The 15,908-nt window shown below is 43.5% G+C and overlaps 1 protein-coding gene across 1 annotated transcript in view; it reads left to right on the forward strand.

The window, feature by feature from the left end:
- The window catches only part of LEPR (leptin receptor), a 31,087-nt gene extending 16,135 nt beyond the window's left edge, over positions 1–14,952 (forward strand). Inside the window, exons 8-19 of the mRNA XM_058030636.1 lie at positions 2,008–2,304; positions 4,128–4,242; positions 6,343–6,542; positions 6,941–7,092; positions 7,757–7,916; positions 7,999–8,081; positions 8,677–8,893; positions 9,609–9,791; positions 10,311–10,406; positions 10,781–10,883; positions 12,029–12,104; positions 13,159–14,952. Coding sequence (XP_057886619.1) covers positions 2,008–2,304; positions 4,128–4,242; positions 6,343–6,542; positions 6,941–7,092; positions 7,757–7,916; positions 7,999–8,081; positions 8,677–8,893; positions 9,609–9,791; positions 10,311–10,406; positions 10,781–10,883; positions 12,029–12,104; positions 13,159–13,884 — 2,408 coding nt within the window. The 3' untranslated portion in view covers positions 13,885–14,952. The remainder of the gene's footprint in view (positions 1–2,007; positions 2,305–4,127; positions 4,243–6,342; positions 6,543–6,940; positions 7,093–7,756; positions 7,917–7,998; positions 8,082–8,676; positions 8,894–9,608; positions 9,792–10,310; positions 10,407–10,780; positions 10,884–12,028; positions 12,105–13,158) is intronic.
- The last annotated feature ends 956 nt before the right edge of the window (positions 14,953–15,908 follow it).

Here is a 15,908-nt window from a genome sequence, read left to right on the forward strand (position 1 = left end):
TATACAGTCCAGCCTGGTTTGTAATGCTGAGCCCTGTGCAAAACTGACTTTCTGCTTATTTTGTTGTATTTTTCCATGCTCTGCTCAGAATTCCCTGGGAATGTTTTGGTCTGTGCTGCCACAGGAATTCTCTGAACTCTTTATATAGGCACCTGCACCAAAGAAAGAACTAAACCTTGGGAAAAAAGGCTTTTTTCCTATAAAACCTGAAACAGCAGATCCTAAATCTGCTTTACTGCCAGAGAAAGGGAAATTTAGGGGAAATCCTAAAAATCCCTGCCTGGTTCCTCAGTGGGAGAAGCAAACCTGACCTTTAAAGTACTTAATGCTGGTTTTGGGGTGTTCTTTGCAAACAGCTCCATTCCAGCTCCACCTGTATCTTCCCTGAATCCCTCACTGATGGGGGCTGAGTTTAAACTTCTTTCAATCCTTGGAAAATTCAGTGTATTTGAGCCTGCATTGGAGCACTGCTACAATTTGCTGCTAATTGCAGTGTAAAACCAGTTTTTGGGACTTGAATCTCCTGCTGACTTCAGGAGGAGGAGGAACAGCAACTCCTGGAAAAATGGATTCATTTTATTTTGTTCCCCTTGTGCTGCTTGCACTGCACCCTCCAAGGATTTTATGCTCTTTTCATTCAGATGTGCCTGGGGATATTAAAGATTATTTAAATCAGAGTTTGGAAACTTCAGGTGTGGAGGGAGACAGTCCAAGGCTCATTTCTGCTTCTGTTAATAGCAATTAAGAAGTAGGAAAGTTAGAAATACAACTGGATAATGGTGATGATGATGATTATTATTATTATTTTTCAATTGACAAATGCTTTTATGTTTTTTTAGTTCCATTTTCAAGTTCAATGGATGCCCCACCTTTTTCCTTTTGTGTAACCTGAGGATATTAAAGATTATTTAAACCAGAGTTTAGAAACTTTAGGAACTTTAGGTATAGAGGGAGGCAGTCCAAGGCTCATTTCTGCATCTGCAACAACAAAATTATTATTATTATTATTATTATTATTATTATTATTATTATTATTATTATTATTATTATTATTATTATTATTATATTATTATTATTATTAGTGTAGTAGTAGTAGTAGTAGTATATTTAATAATATCATGATAGTATATATTATTATATAATATAACATATTATTATATGATATCATTATATACTATTACACATAATATATAATATAATATTGTCAATAATAATAATAACAATAACAATAATAATAATAATAACATGAAACATAATACACAATAGATAGTATAATAATATATAATACGATATAAAATTATTATATTATATGGTATGTAATATACCTTATACTTATTCTTATACTTATACTTCTTCTTCTTCTTCTTCTTCTCGTTTATGATAATTATAATATAATATCAATATTATAATATTTAATAATATCATAATAGTATATATTATTATATAATATAACATCTTATTATTATTTCATATTATTATATACTATTACACATAATAGATATAATAATATTGTCATAATAATAATAATATTGTCAATAATAATAATAATAATAACAACAACATAAAACATAATACACAATAGATAGTATAACAATATATAATATAGTATAATATCATATAATATAATATAGTATAATATAATATAATATAATATAATATAATATAATATAATATAATATAATATAATATAATATAATGTTATATTATATTATATTATATTATATTATATTATATTATATTATATTATATTATATTATATTATATTATATTATATTATATTATATTATATTATATTATATTATATTATATTATATTATATTATATTATATTATATTATATTATATTATATTATATTATATTATATTATTATATGGTATGTAATATACCTTATACTTATACTTATTCTTTATTATTGTTATTGTTATTATTGTTATTATTGTTATTATTATTACACTTTGTGGTTCAGTTCCAACCCTGCTGAGTGCATTTCCCCTTTCTTTCCCGCAGCCCAGGTGCTGTATTTCCCCGCCAGGGCCCTGGCCCGCGCTGGCTCCAGCGTGTCCTTCCTGTGCACGTTCCGGAACGGCTCGGAGCCCGTGCCGGCGCGGGAGCTGGTGTGGTGGCTGAACCTGGCCGAGCCGCTGCCGGCCAGCCGCACCTCGCTGCTGAGCGGCCGCGTCAGCCGAGTGACCCTGCCCGCGCTGAGAGCCACCGAGCCGCGGGGCAGCTTCCTGTACAGCGCGCTCTACTGCTGCCACCGCAGCCGCCACTGCCACCGCGCCTACGCCGAGCTCTACGTCGTAGGTGAGGCTCGGGGGGACGTTCCGTGCTGCTCTTGGCCATTGTCAGAGCGAGGATGGACTGTTCCCATTTCAAATCCTTTATTGCCCTTGGGGGTTTGGTTAGGTTGGTTTTTAGGGGTTTTTGGGGTTTTGTTTGTTTGTTTGTGTTTTTTGTTTTTGTGGTTTTTTGTTTCTTTGTTGCGGTGTTTGTGAGAGTCCCCAGGACGAGGTGAGAGATGAGAATCTGACTCCATGTTCTCAGAAGGCTGATTTATTATTCTATTCTATTCTATTCTATTCTATTCTATTCTATTCTATTCTATTCTATTCTATTCTATTCTATTCTATTCTATTCTATTCTATTCTATTCTATTCCATTCCATTCCATTCCATTCCATTCCATTCCATTCCATTCCATTTCATTCCATTCCATTCCACTCCATTCCACTCCACTCCACTCCACTCCTTCTATTCTATTCTATTCTATTCTATTCTATTCTATTCTATTCTATTCTATTCTATTCTATTCTATTCTATTCTATTCTATTCCATTCTATTCCATTCCATTCCATTCCATTCCATTCCATTCCATTCCACTCCACTCCACTCCACTCCACTCCACTCCACTCCACTCCATTCTCCTATACTGAAACTGTACTAAAGAAAGAGAAGGATGCAGACAGGAGGTTTAACAAGAATGAATAATAAAAACTCATTACTGACTCCTCAGAGTCCAACACAGCTGATTGGTCATGAAGCAAAAACAATTCACATGTTTGGAGAAACAATCTCCAGACCACATTCCAGAGCAGCAAAACATGGAGAAGCTGAGGCTTCTCATCTTCCCAGGAGAAGAAATCCTGGTACAAGGGATTTTTCAGAAAATATCATGGTGACAGTTTGTTTGTTTGTTGAAATTTTTTTGTTTGTTTGTTTTTCAGAAAATATCATGTTGACAGTTTGTTTGTTTGTTGAATTTTTTGTTTGTTTGTTTTTTGTTTTTTGGGGTTTTTTTGGTTTTTTAGGTTTTTTATTTTTTGTTTTGTTTGTTTGTTTGTATTTTGTTTGTTTTTTGTTTCATTTTGTGTTGGAATTTGAAATGTAGGGAATTCTCAGAACTTCAGGTTTATAAGTTAAAGCTCAGAATTAAACACAAGGTTTGATCTGAGGCTTTGGAAAAAGCTTCTAAACTTAAGTGTTAGAAGTGAGGATGTGGATTTATAGTTTAAAGACACGTTTAATAAAGGAAAGTTTAGAGTTTTAGAGTTTAAGATACAGAAAAAATAAAAGCAGTCACAAATGTGAAAAGGTTAAAGCTTAGAATTAAACACAAGATTTGATTTAAGGCTTTGGAAATGTAAGTAAGTGTTGAAAGCGAAGATATGGATTTATAGTTTAAAGACATGCTAAGTAAAGGAAAGTTTAGAGTTTTAGAGTTTAAGATATGGAAAAAATAAAAGTAGTTATAAAGGTAAACAAGAAATTTAGAGTGCAGCACTGTAAGTTTGTGTGTTATAACATGATTGACTAAGAGGGCTTACATGACTCTATAAGACAAAATATTTAAAGATTAAGTCAAAACCAGAAATATTTTTGTTGGTAGTGTTTTATTAGTCAATAACTCTTTTAAAAGTCTTGTAACTAAGAGTTTTGAGACTTTTAAAACTATGCTGTGAAGATGTGAGCTGAACTCACTTTTCTTACTTATGTGGAAGATAAAAAATAAACCACATCATCAAAACCAGTTCAAAACTCCCATCTCAAATTACATCAAAAATTCCTCACAGTTTTGTTTTGTAGCAACCATTGTATGTTATTGATTAAGCTTTTATGTCTTTTAATTAGACATGGATTTTAATATCTCCTGTGAGACTGATGGCTACCAGACTAAAATGACTTGCAGGTGGTCTGCAAACCCAACCACCCTGCTCCTGGGGAGTCTGCAGTTAAGATATCACAGGTATGGATGGAGTTTAATTCTCTTTTTATGTTTGGAAAGCATTGCTCAAAATATTTTAGTGTCAAAGAATTCTGCAGAATGTAATTATAGAATTAACAGATTCTTTATTCTGTGTGCAGGAAGGGAACCAGAGATAGCTGAGTATGGAGCAGATTTTATTTATAGGGTTTTTCAGCATTTTTCAACCTGTTTGGGAGCCAGTTCTCTTCAAGAAGATTTCTTGGATCAGTTAAAAAATGATTCCAGTTGCTCCTATCTACAAGCTGTAAGGAAATAAGGGAAAAGCCCATTCCCAGTGGGGATGTCTGGCCTGGGGGAGCTGTAGAATCCCTGTCCTTGGAGCCTCTCAGGTCCTGACAGCTCCATCTGATCTGAATTTAACTCTGCTCTGAGTCTGACATGGGACTTGAGACCTCCTGAGGTCTCCACTCAGTCTTTGATTCTCCTAAAAATTTTTTTTTATATTTTTTTCTATGTACACACAAGTAAAAACAGAGGATGAAACCAACTCATTCCAAGCTGGTAAAAGTCTTGTTTGAAGAACCAAACCTTAGCTGGTGAAGGGAATGTTGCTTTGTGAAGGCAGCAATTCCCAGAATTCCAGAATCCCAGACTGGTTTGGGTTGGGAGGGACCTCAAAGCTCATCCCATTCCATCCCTGATGTGTTGAACTTGAGGGTTTCCACTCAGACAGACAGACAGACAGCTCTTCCTGAGGCAAAAAATCCATAGTTTTACTGCTTTGCTGGGCTGGAGATGCAGGAATTTTGGCCAACAGCTTCCATCAGCCCTGCCTAATCCTTTGGAAAGGCAGCCTGTCTTCTCTGGTGGAGTCCTGGATGATCCTGGTGCCCAGGTGAATATTTCCCAGGGTTTGTGGACTGAAGGAATAACTGGAATGCTGGAAAGTGCAAGTGGAGGCTTTTGGGGCAGGATTAATGCCTGGCTGAGTGCTGGGGTAGCTTTTGTTTACTCTGCCTTGACAAATATGGATCTAGTGAGTGCACTGCTGGGCAGGGAGCTGGGAATAAACCCCATGCTGCTCGTGGTGCCTTTTATTCCCACTTCCTCACTGCTCAGGTTTAGCTAAAAATGTCATTTTCTAGTAGGAGGTGATAATGTGGAGATTTGTTCATGCTCCTGCAAGATCAAACAGTGACATTACCACTGCCTGCAAATCCTTCCCAGATGCTGCTGATCCTTCTTTTTGTTCTGGTTTTTGTGGTTATTTGTTCAGAGTGAGACCTGAAAGAGGAAAATGCAATAAAATTGCTGCTGCTGTTCCCTTTAGGAGCTGGAGTGCAGCACTGCTGTGCTGTGTGTGATGCTCTGCCTGTGGGGTTTTGTTTAGCTTGGGTTGTTCCTACATCTCTCCCTGCAGGCAGTGCTGCCAGGAGAAACAGCTCCAGAGGGATGATCCTGTGGGAGCAGGGAATGCTCCAACCCCAGTTCCAGGGCACCAGGCACTGCTCTAATCCTGGGGGCACAAAGGGGGAACTTCCACCCAGTGTAACTCTGGTGGTTCCTCTGAGTAACTCACACCCCCTCCAGCCCCTCTTGTCTCAAGTCTGAGGAAAAAGCTGAACAGTTCCCACTCCAGGAATTTATCCAGTTCCATTTTGTCCAGAAGCCAAGGCTCCTCTCTTCTGTTGCCAGGTGTGATGACTGGACATGGGGTTTTTATTCCAGAGTTGATGTTTTGGTGGGATTTGCATCTCCTGGAGACCTCACTGGGTGTCTGTGGCAGCTTCCCCCTGGTTGCCAGTTGGGATTTTGGAAGTCATTCCTGACTGGAGTCAGTTCTTGGCAGATTTGCCTTGCTGTGTTCATTGCCAATCCCTCAAATCCCACAATTGATGAGGATTTGGAGCTGCCTTCTCTTGTTGTACCTGCTGCTTTTGTTGTTTGTCCTGCTTTTTGCAGAGCCAAAGCTTTGAGGAGTGACTCTGAAATGTTTTTATCCTTTCAGTGCAGACTCAGGTTCAAGATCCAAATAATCCTCAAAATCCCAGGAGTTTGCAGTGCCTCCATTCCTTTAATTCCCTCCAGATTTACACTTGCAGTGCATCAACTGAACGTGTTTTTTTTCCCTCTTTTAAGGAGCCAAATTTATTGCTCTGACTTTCCAAGCCCATCTCCAGACTCAGAGGTGAAGGAGTGCCTTTTGCAGGGGAACCATTCCTACGAGTGCACATTCCAGCCCATTTTCCTGTTATCTGGATATACCCTGTGGATAGAGTTCAAACACGCCCTGGGAACCCTGCAATCCTCCCCAACCTGTGTCATCCCAGCAGATGTGGGTAGGTCAAGATCCTTCCCTTGTGCCCCTGAATTTTTAAATGGTGTAGGGAAAGAATTTTCCCACAGGTTTTCAATAAAAACACGAGGGTTTGATATTACCTTAAAGAAAAATTGGTTTACATGTTATTTCCATACCAGATTTTAAATGAAACATCCACTTCTGCCTGTTATTCCCTCTACAGAAGAAATACAAAAGAATCTGTTGTGCTTTAAATGGAAATGAAATACCTGGAAACATTCCCATGGGTTCCGTGTTTCCAGTCCTGCTTTCCCTGGAACAGCAGAGGCCTTGTGTTACCCACCACCCTCAGGACAAGGAGAAGCCATCCATGGTTGGATTTACTGGGCAGTGCCAGTGCAGACTTTGCAGTAATTATTTAATTTTTCCATTTCCCAGTGAAGCCTCTGCCCCCTTCCAACGTGGGAGCAGAAGTGACCAGGAACACGGGGCTGCTGAACGTGAGCTGGGCCCAGCCTGTGTTTGCCAGCAGGGACCTGACATTCCAGATCCGCTGGAAGCCAGGGGGCAGGGAGGAGGTTCCATGGCAGGTATGTTCCATCTGGCCTGGAGCAGGGGTCATGGCACTGCTGAAGTGTGGAGATGGCTTTTATGGAATTTATCCATGGGGGAAAATCACAAAATGCAAAAGCAGTTGCAGTGTCCACAAAGGAATTTTCCTCACAATCCCACTTCCTCACGGGGTTCATTTTCAGGAATTTTGACTCCTAGAGCTGTGTCGCAGACATCTTTTATGAAAAATCCTTTCCTTAGGATTGTTCCTCCTGAGAAGCTGTGAGGCCTCAGGAACAAAATGTAAACATTGATTATCTGCTGCTGTGGAATGCAACAGGTGCATCTGGGATTGGGCTCATGGGGCTGTTTCTAATTAATGGCCAATCACAGTCAGCTGGCTCGGACAGAGAGCTGAGCCACAAGCCTTTGTTATCATTCTTTCTTATTCTATTCTTAGCCAGCCTTCTGATGAAATCCTTTCTTCTATTCTTTTAGTATAGTTTTAATGTAATATATATGATAAAATAATAAATCAGCCTTCTGAACCATGGAGTCAGATCCTCATCCCTTCCCTCATCCTCGGGCCCCAGCGAACACTATCACAGAGCTGCCCAAACACCCCTTTGTGCTCAGTGAACACTATCACAGAGCTGCCCAAACACCCCTCAGCCCTCACTGTGGCTGTTTTCCCTCTCCCAGCTGTACCAAGTGCCCGAGCCTGCCGGCAGCTGGGCGGTGGTGCCGGTGCAGCAGCCCTGTGTGCAGCACGAGGTGCAGGTGCGCTGCCGGGAGCTGCAGGGATCCGGCTACTGGAGCGACTGGAGCAGAGCAGCCCAGAGCCTCGTGCAGGACATCAGAGGTCTGTGCTCCAGGGACATCCCCAGGGCTGGCACGTGCCACGCTCAGCTGTGACTGTCCCTCCCAAACTGGTGTTTTTGCAGCTCCCTTGCAAGGCCCGGAGTTCTGGAGGATCGTTTCTGAGGATCCGGCCAGGAAGCGGAGGAATGTTACGCTCCTGTGGAAGGTGGGAGCAGCTGAGTTTGGGGCTTTCCTTGTGATCCTAAAACCAGGTGGGATTGCCAGGAGTGGAGTCTCACAGGCACATGAGGCTCGTGGGAATTGGGATTTGCCTTTTTCTGGGCTCCTGACAATTGCTTGGCTCATCCTAGAGGCAAGAGGTGAATCCTGCTGGGAAATCTGGGATAAAATGGGAGATGGTTTTGCCTTCTTTGCCTTAAAATGCTAATGCAGGACAGAAAAAAATTCCTCAGTGCCCATTCCTGTTTGCTCATGTGCTGCTCTGGGGTTTGAACCCTGAAAAATGTGCAAAACAGGGAATTGCTGTGGGAATCTGAAAGTTTGGCTCTCCTTGTCCTTCACTTCCCTTTGCTGGGAAGAGAGGGATGAGAGTCAGTTCTCAGAGAGGGAAATGATGCCTTTAAAAGAACTCCAGCCCTTGGATAAAAAACAGGAGCCAGGACCATTCTGGGCCCTGTTTTATTATTATTTCTATTTTATTATTGGATCCCGCTTGCTTAAAATTGGAGCTGCCCAAACACCTTTGCTCCGGGAATCAGGACGGAATTCAGGAATTAATGCCCATGAATTAATTGCTGCAGCCCCTGACACAGAATGACTCCTTGTGCAGCGTGAGCAGGTACATCATAAGGCACCAGAGCCCAGGGAGCCCCCCCTGGGAGGAATTTGTGGATCATGGCACCAGCTGGACTTTCCCGTGGATGGAGCCAACCCACACTGTCACCATCTTGGCCATGAATTCACTTGGAATCTCTGCAATTAATTCCAATTTAACTCTGTCCCAGCAAATGAGCACAGGTAAGAGCAGCAAGGAGAATGGGATGTGGGAAATGCCAGGAAACCTGGTGATGTTCATGGGCAAAGCTTTCTTTGGGATAACATTCCCTCTATTGGAATAAGGAATGTTTTATGGGGATACATTCAGCACCAACTGAGCTGTTAGAAAACTCAGATTTCCTTCATGAAAATCCTGTGATTTTTAGGGTGGGAAAAAAGTTGTCACACTTCACTAATTAAATATAAAGTAATTAATCAAAGAAAAAGAAAATCATGCTGGAGAACTGATCTTTCATCCCCTTTGTTTTGGGAACACCCAGTGTTCCTGCTGGGAATGTTTTGTTGTCTCCAAAATGAGATGTGGTCGTGTTTTGGGCTGCCAGGGTACAAAGCCCTCAGACTTCCTGAGCAGCAATTCCTGCTCCACCTCCTGAGCAGAAATCCCTGGATTTGGCTGCACTCTGTTAATTTATTCCTGAGATTTCAGGAGTTTTTAATTTTTGGTTAAGGATAATTAAGGAATTGCAGGTGAGAATTGGGATATTTGATGTCTATGATAAACTTGATCTGTTTGTGCTTGGGGCTGCTTTAGTGTAACCCAAATTTTTGGTGGCTTGAAGAAAAAACCTCTCTGCTGATGTGGCTTTATTGTACAAAAGACAATTAAAGTGAGAACGTGGTGACACTTCAGCAGTTCATGGGATGTGGATCCCAGGTGCTTTCCCTGTTTCCCCAGTGGATGCTGTGCAGTCCCTGAGTGCTTACCTGGTGAACAGCACCTGTGTGGTTGTGGTTTGGAGCCTCTCCCCCCAAATCCCTGGGATAAAATCCTTTGTGATTGAGTGGAGGAACCTGAACAAAGAGGAGCAGGTGAAATGGCTGCGAGTTCCTCCAAACCTCAGGAAATATTTCATTTATGGTGAGTGTGTGCTTGAAAATATAATTTGTGCTGTTAATTGGTGTGGAACTGAAAAATGTGGAATTTCTGAGCTCTGAGCCCTTTTTTTCCCTTCTGTGTTTCTAATCACTTTTATTGACCAATAAACCAAATTGTGATGCTCATTAGAGGATTGCCTGTTGCATTAATAATCAGTTTAAGCTCTGGAGTGAGTTCATTTTGTGGCACTACAATAAAATTAGTTCTGGAATACTGAACACACCAGCTAATTATTCAAATGAATATCTGCATTTCCTTTGCATTTTGACTTTACTCCTGGAAATTATCCCAGGAGCTCCATAAGGTGTTCATTCCATGACAGAATAATGCTGGATTAATAGCTTGAATCTTGGGATTTTGAAGTAGGGATCTGTAAAAGATGGATCCATTATTGCCCTCTCTGGGCTGATCTGAGCTCTGATCTGTGCCCAGAGCCTCTGTGGAGGGAGTTGTTTAAAAGCTGGATGGCAGTGGGTTCCAAAGGCTGATTTCTCTTTGCAGATCACTTTATCCTGATTGAGAAGTACCAGTTCAGCCTCTACCCTGTGTTTGCTGGAGGGGTTGGCAAAGCCAGAGCCACGGATCAGTTTGCCAAAGGTGACTGTCAGGGGCTTTCCCCTGTTTTTTATGAAGTAAAAGTGAACTTTAAGTGTAAAATCTCTGTCTTTTCTGAAAAAAAAACCCTAACTAGTAATAAAGTCACTGTAGTGTACCTACAAACAGTGAACAGCTTTAATTTGAAAACCCTCTGTGGGCTGAGCTGAGTGAAGGATTAAACTCCTATTTAAATAATTCCTTTTTGTCTGTTTATTCCCAAGGGAAAGGTTTGTCCATGTGCAATAAAACTGTTGCTCAAGGTTATTTCCCCATCTAAGCTGTTGTTTCTACTGTTTGTTATTTCCCTGTTGCCAACCATTTGCTCCCAGACAAATCACTTTGCTGCATTAATAGCTGAACTCCTTTATTTCCAGGGGGATTTGAAACTGGGAATTCTGGCAGCCTCCACGTGGTTCTGCCCATTGTTTTCTCCACCTCAGTTCTGCTGCTGGGAGTGTTGCTGCTTTCACACCAAAGGTACCTTGTTCCTGTTATCCAAAATCCAGCTGCTTGTTCCTGTTATCCAAAATCCAGCTCCTTGTTCCTGTTATCCAAAATCCAGCTCTTGTTCCTGTTATCCAAAATCCAGCTCCTTGTTCCTGTCATCCAAAATCCAGCTCTTGTTCCTGTCATCCAAAATCCAACTGCTTGTTCCTGTTATCCAAAATCCAGCTCCTTGTTCCTGTTATCCAAAATCCAGCTCTTCTTCCTGTTATCCAAAATCCAGCTCTTGTTCCTGTTATCCAAAATCCAGCTGCTTGTTCCTGGTATCCAAAATCCAGCTCTTCTTCCTGTCATCCAAAATCCAGCTGCTTGTTCCTGTTATCCAAAATCCAGCTCTTGTTCCTGTTATCCAAAATCCAGCTCTTCTTCCTGTTATCCAAAATCCAGCTCCTTGTTCCTGTCATCCAAAATCCAGCTCTTGTTCCTGTTATGCAAAATCCAGCTGCTTGTTCCTGTTATCCAAAATCCAGCTCTTGTTCCTGTTATCCAAAATCCTGCTGCTTGTTCCTGTTATCCAAAATCCAGCTCTTGTTCCTGTTATCCAAAATCCAGCTGCTGCAGCTGAACTGGTGGCACTCTGCTGAGCTGGTGTCACAGAATCCCAGACTGGTTTGGGCTGGGAGGGACCTTAAATCCCACCCAGGGCCACCCCAGGGCCACCTCCCACTGTCCAGGCTGCTCCCAGCCCCAGTGTCCAACCTGGGAGACTTCCAGGGATGCAGGGGCAGCCACAGCTGCTCTGGGAATTCCATCCCAGCCCCTGCCCACCCTCCCAGCCAGGAATTCCTTCCCAATATCCATCTAGATCCCCCTTTTCCAGCTTCCAGCCATTCCCTGTGTCCTGTCCCTCCATCCCTTGTCCCCAGTCCCTCACCAGCTCTCCTGGAGCCCTTCAGGCCCCGTGGCTTGTGGTCATTCAGCACAGGCTGCACCCTTTACATTTTCCCAAACTGGCACCTGGAATGTCCCTTCTTTGTGGTTTGGGTTAAATTTGGGCCATTTCTCATCTCTCCAATGGTTATTTCATGGCCACAGTGCTGGGGATAAATGAAATGGCAGAGATTCCTTCCCTGCACAGTGCAAACAGCACCAACTCCAGCATTTCCCTGACATTTCAGGATGAAGAAGCTGCTCTGGGAGGATGTTCCCAACCCCAAGAACTGCTCGTGGGCACAAGGAGTTAATTTCCAGCAGGTTTGTATTTCCCTGGGGCTGCTGCTGCTCCCTCCACTTGGGGCTGTTGTTCCATCTCTGTCTCCAGTGGAAATCCAGCCCCGTTCCCCCCTCTGGCTCCATCCAGAGGTTCCCCTTCCCCAGGCCTCTGGATTATACATTGGACATGAGATACCTGCTTTTAATGATGAACTGTTAAATAATAAACTGATTTTTTAGTAGGTGACAGATGGTGGCCTCTGCCAAAACAGCCCTGGCCTTGGCTGGGAGGGGTTTAATCTGTGTTTGCTGTGGTGTCCATGGAGAGGGGAAGGGACACAAACATCTCCTGAAGGGATAAACCACATGCATGAGGAAAAAAATTGTTATTTTCATTGTTGAAAAGCTCCCTGTTCATTTTGATGTGGGAAGGTGATGGATTTGTGTGGGAAAATCCCAAATTCAGGGCCCAGGTGTCACCAACAGTGAGTCTGAACTGAGTAGAGCCCAGGAGTTTCACTCCTTGCTCTGATTTCCCACTACTCTGACTATTTTGACATTTTCCTCATTATTTTGGCAGCTTCCCTGCTGTAAAACATGATTTGTTAACCCACCAAAACCTGGATTTATCTGTTTTGTCCTGAATTCATTAGGAAATACAAGGGAATTTTCCTTTGGAGCTTTCTTGCTGCTGTCAGTTCATCCTGGTGGATAATTTACATCTGCATTTATTAGGAGTAGTAAATCCTGCATTTCTCCCAAACAGAGGAGTTTCACTCAGTTCAAACATGCAGCTGCTACTCAGGTGGGAATGCTCCAAAAATCCCATGGAAAGGCTGAATTTGACCTGGATAATCCAATCCTAGCAGGGAAAGTTCCTTCAGCTGATGTATCAATGGTAAATCAGTCAAGGAAATTTTGTCATAGAGGATTTTCAGCTATAAATTTTTAAAAAACAATGTGTGAACTCAATGTGGCAAAATTCCAGGCTGCTGGGAACCACCTTTGGTGTTGGATGCTGTGACCCATAAAACCTGGAAAGGGAAATAAAGCCGTTCCATAATAAACGAGCACTAAAATCCCTCTTTTCTTCCAGCCTGAGACTCTGGAGCATCTCTTTGCCAAGCACCCCGAGCCAATGTCGTGTGAGCCCCTTCTCCTGGAGGCAGAGATGGTGCTGGAGGACATCAGCATCACCAAAACCCTGGGAAAAGAGGAGCCAGGGGATTTTTTAGGAATTGACTCCCCCCAGGACTCGGAATGTGACTCTGCCTGCTCCAGCAGCCCCTTCCAGAGCAGCAGTTTCTGCAGGAGCTGCCAGGATGGAGAAGCCCTGGCTCGGGGTGACCTCAGATACGCCACAGTCATCAGCAGCTGTCCCTCCAGCGGGCCGTGCCGGCCAAAATCCTGCCCAGGGAGCTGCCTGGGGAGCTGCTTCCTCGGGCAGCACCCCATAGTGCTGGGGGCCTTCTGCAGGGGTGCCTGGGACGTGGGCAGGGGGGCAGTGCTGGTGCAGAGGGCCCTGTCCCTGCTGTCCTCAGAGGGGTTCTCGGAGCCTCTGGAGGAGGCCGAGCGCAGCCTGTGCTACCTGGGGATAGCAGCCATGGACACAGGGCACAGGGACAGCCTGACAGACACCCCCGGGGGCACGGGCCAGCCCCACAGCATGGGTCTGCTCATGGAGCAGGAGCTTCTCCAGCACGTCCCAAACGCTGTCACGGAGTTTATCCAGAGCGGCCTCAAGCCTAAAGGCGCCGTTCCCTATGTTCCGCAGTTCCGGATGGCTGCAGCCAAAGGGCAGGAGGCCACGGAGAAAAAGTGACAGAATCACCCAAAATTCCATATTCCTGAGGTTTTCCCAGGTGTTGATGCATTCCTCTGTTTTCCCTCTCTTGCTCTGTCCAGCTTGTTCTGGTTTTAGGCCTCACCTGGAGCCCCCAAGGGTGAGAGAGCTGATCCAGGGCCTGGGATATTTCTGAGGGAGGAAAGCTGGAATTTGCCATTTCTCTGGGGATGATGTGTGACATCGAGTCAGCCTGGATGTGGTTGCAAGGAATGGATCAAGGAGTGAAAGGCTCAGGGTGCTGCAGGAAGAGGAAGAGAATCCAAATTCCTGTGTCTCCATTAATTGGATAAAATGATGTATTTAAAGCAAAGTATCCACATTTTATTGTTGAACACAAGATTCCAAATGGTGAGTTTTACACTGACGTCTCTTCCCAAGCTCTTTCCTAAGATTCCATGGGAGAAAAGACAGGAATTGGATCCAAGGACCCTGCATTTTAGATTTTGGGAGATCCAACGTGTCTGTATGGAGAAGTCACTTTGCCTCTACAACCCTGTCAGGAAGCCTCAGGTGGGAGTAAATCAGGTTTGCATTTTCTGGGAGAAGCAGAAAAACAAACCCACACCGATTTGCAAGCCAAAGCTATTTTTTTTTTGTTTTATTGCATAGTTCATAAATATTTTTCTACACCTGCCTTTTCAGAGAACTATTTTGAGGAGTGAAGGAGGATGAATTTATTGTGTATTCCAAAGAATATATTTCTGTCAAACTTCAGAGAGACAAAACCAAAGAGCAAAACCAAAATTAAAAACCAAAGCAAGGGTGAATTTAAACCCAGTTTGGGCTGCTGACCTGGCTCTTGTGGGGCTCTTTGGTGCTGGATGTGACACAGATTTGATGTTCTGGTTTCCAAAATCTTGTGTGGGGTGAGGAATTAAAACTTGTTTTATATTAGGAACCAAGACTTGTCACTGTGGTTGGAGATAAACCTGCAGGCTCCTGTGGCATTCCAGCTAAAGCTGTGATGGATGCTGGATTTAGGATGCACTTCTGCTGTCGGGAAGGGACAGGAGAGCCCATTTTTCTGGAGAATGGAGTGATCCTTTCTTGGAAGTGTCCAGAAAAATTATTTGGTTGTGTTTGAAGGTCATCTTTCTCCAGGAATAAAAAGCTGATGTTGATTTTGGCCTGCCCAGACCTTTCCCAGTAATTCCATACAAACAGGGGGAGCTTAACCATGGGAATGATCAGCTGAGGGACCAGGGAGGGCTTTCCTGGGAACATGGAGAATTCAGGAATTAGGAGATGTGCAGGAGGTCTCTCCTCAATGGCAGATTCCCAGCTTTCCCCTCCTTTGGGAGCCCAGCCCATCCCCTATCACTGCCATCCCATGATTTCCTGATGGCCAGAGCAGCTGGTGCTCCTCAGGAAAACCAACGGATCTCCTCTGCAAAAACCCTGCAGGAAACACAGCAAATCTGTGCTGCTGCAGCAAAAAGAGAAGATCTGGGGTGTGATGAGTGTAGAACCAAGGGGTTGCTTCCTTCCTGTCCTGTTTCTGCAATCCCAGTGCTCCTGAGGATGCTGCAGATCCAGGTCCTGCCCCACAGCTCCATCAATAATTCCTGCAAGTGGCATTTCCACCCTGATGGAAGGGACATTCGATGCTGCTCCTCACCTCTCCGTGCTCCCACAGAAAGCCAAAATCTGCATATCCTGAATGCTCCATCTGCTGCCTCTGGCTCGGGTTACAGCTCCAGCCGCTCCCTCGGGCAGGGGAAACTGGGAGCTGGGCAGAGCTGGGAGCTTTGGGTTCTTTTCCATCATTATTTTCCCCTCGCCTTCAGGTCAGGTTGTTTCCCACAGCTAAACCTTTCCCAGTTTGAGGGATTGCTGTGTTTGCAGCCTCAGGAACAGAATCTCCTTGGCTCATGCCTGGCTGAGCTGGAGATGGGAATGTGCAGTGCCTGGGTGTTTTGGAAGGCAAGGACGTTTCTGCTGGAGCCACAAGAAGCTGCCACTCGTTCCAGAACTGTCCCTGCAGGGGACACAGGTGTCAC

The sequence above is a fragment of the Melospiza georgiana genome, chromosome 9, assembly GCF_028018845.1.
Source record: "Melospiza georgiana isolate bMelGeo1 chromosome 9, bMelGeo1.pri, whole genome shotgun sequence".
Lineage (NCBI taxonomy): Eukaryota > Metazoa > Chordata > Aves > Passeriformes > Passerellidae > Melospiza > Melospiza georgiana.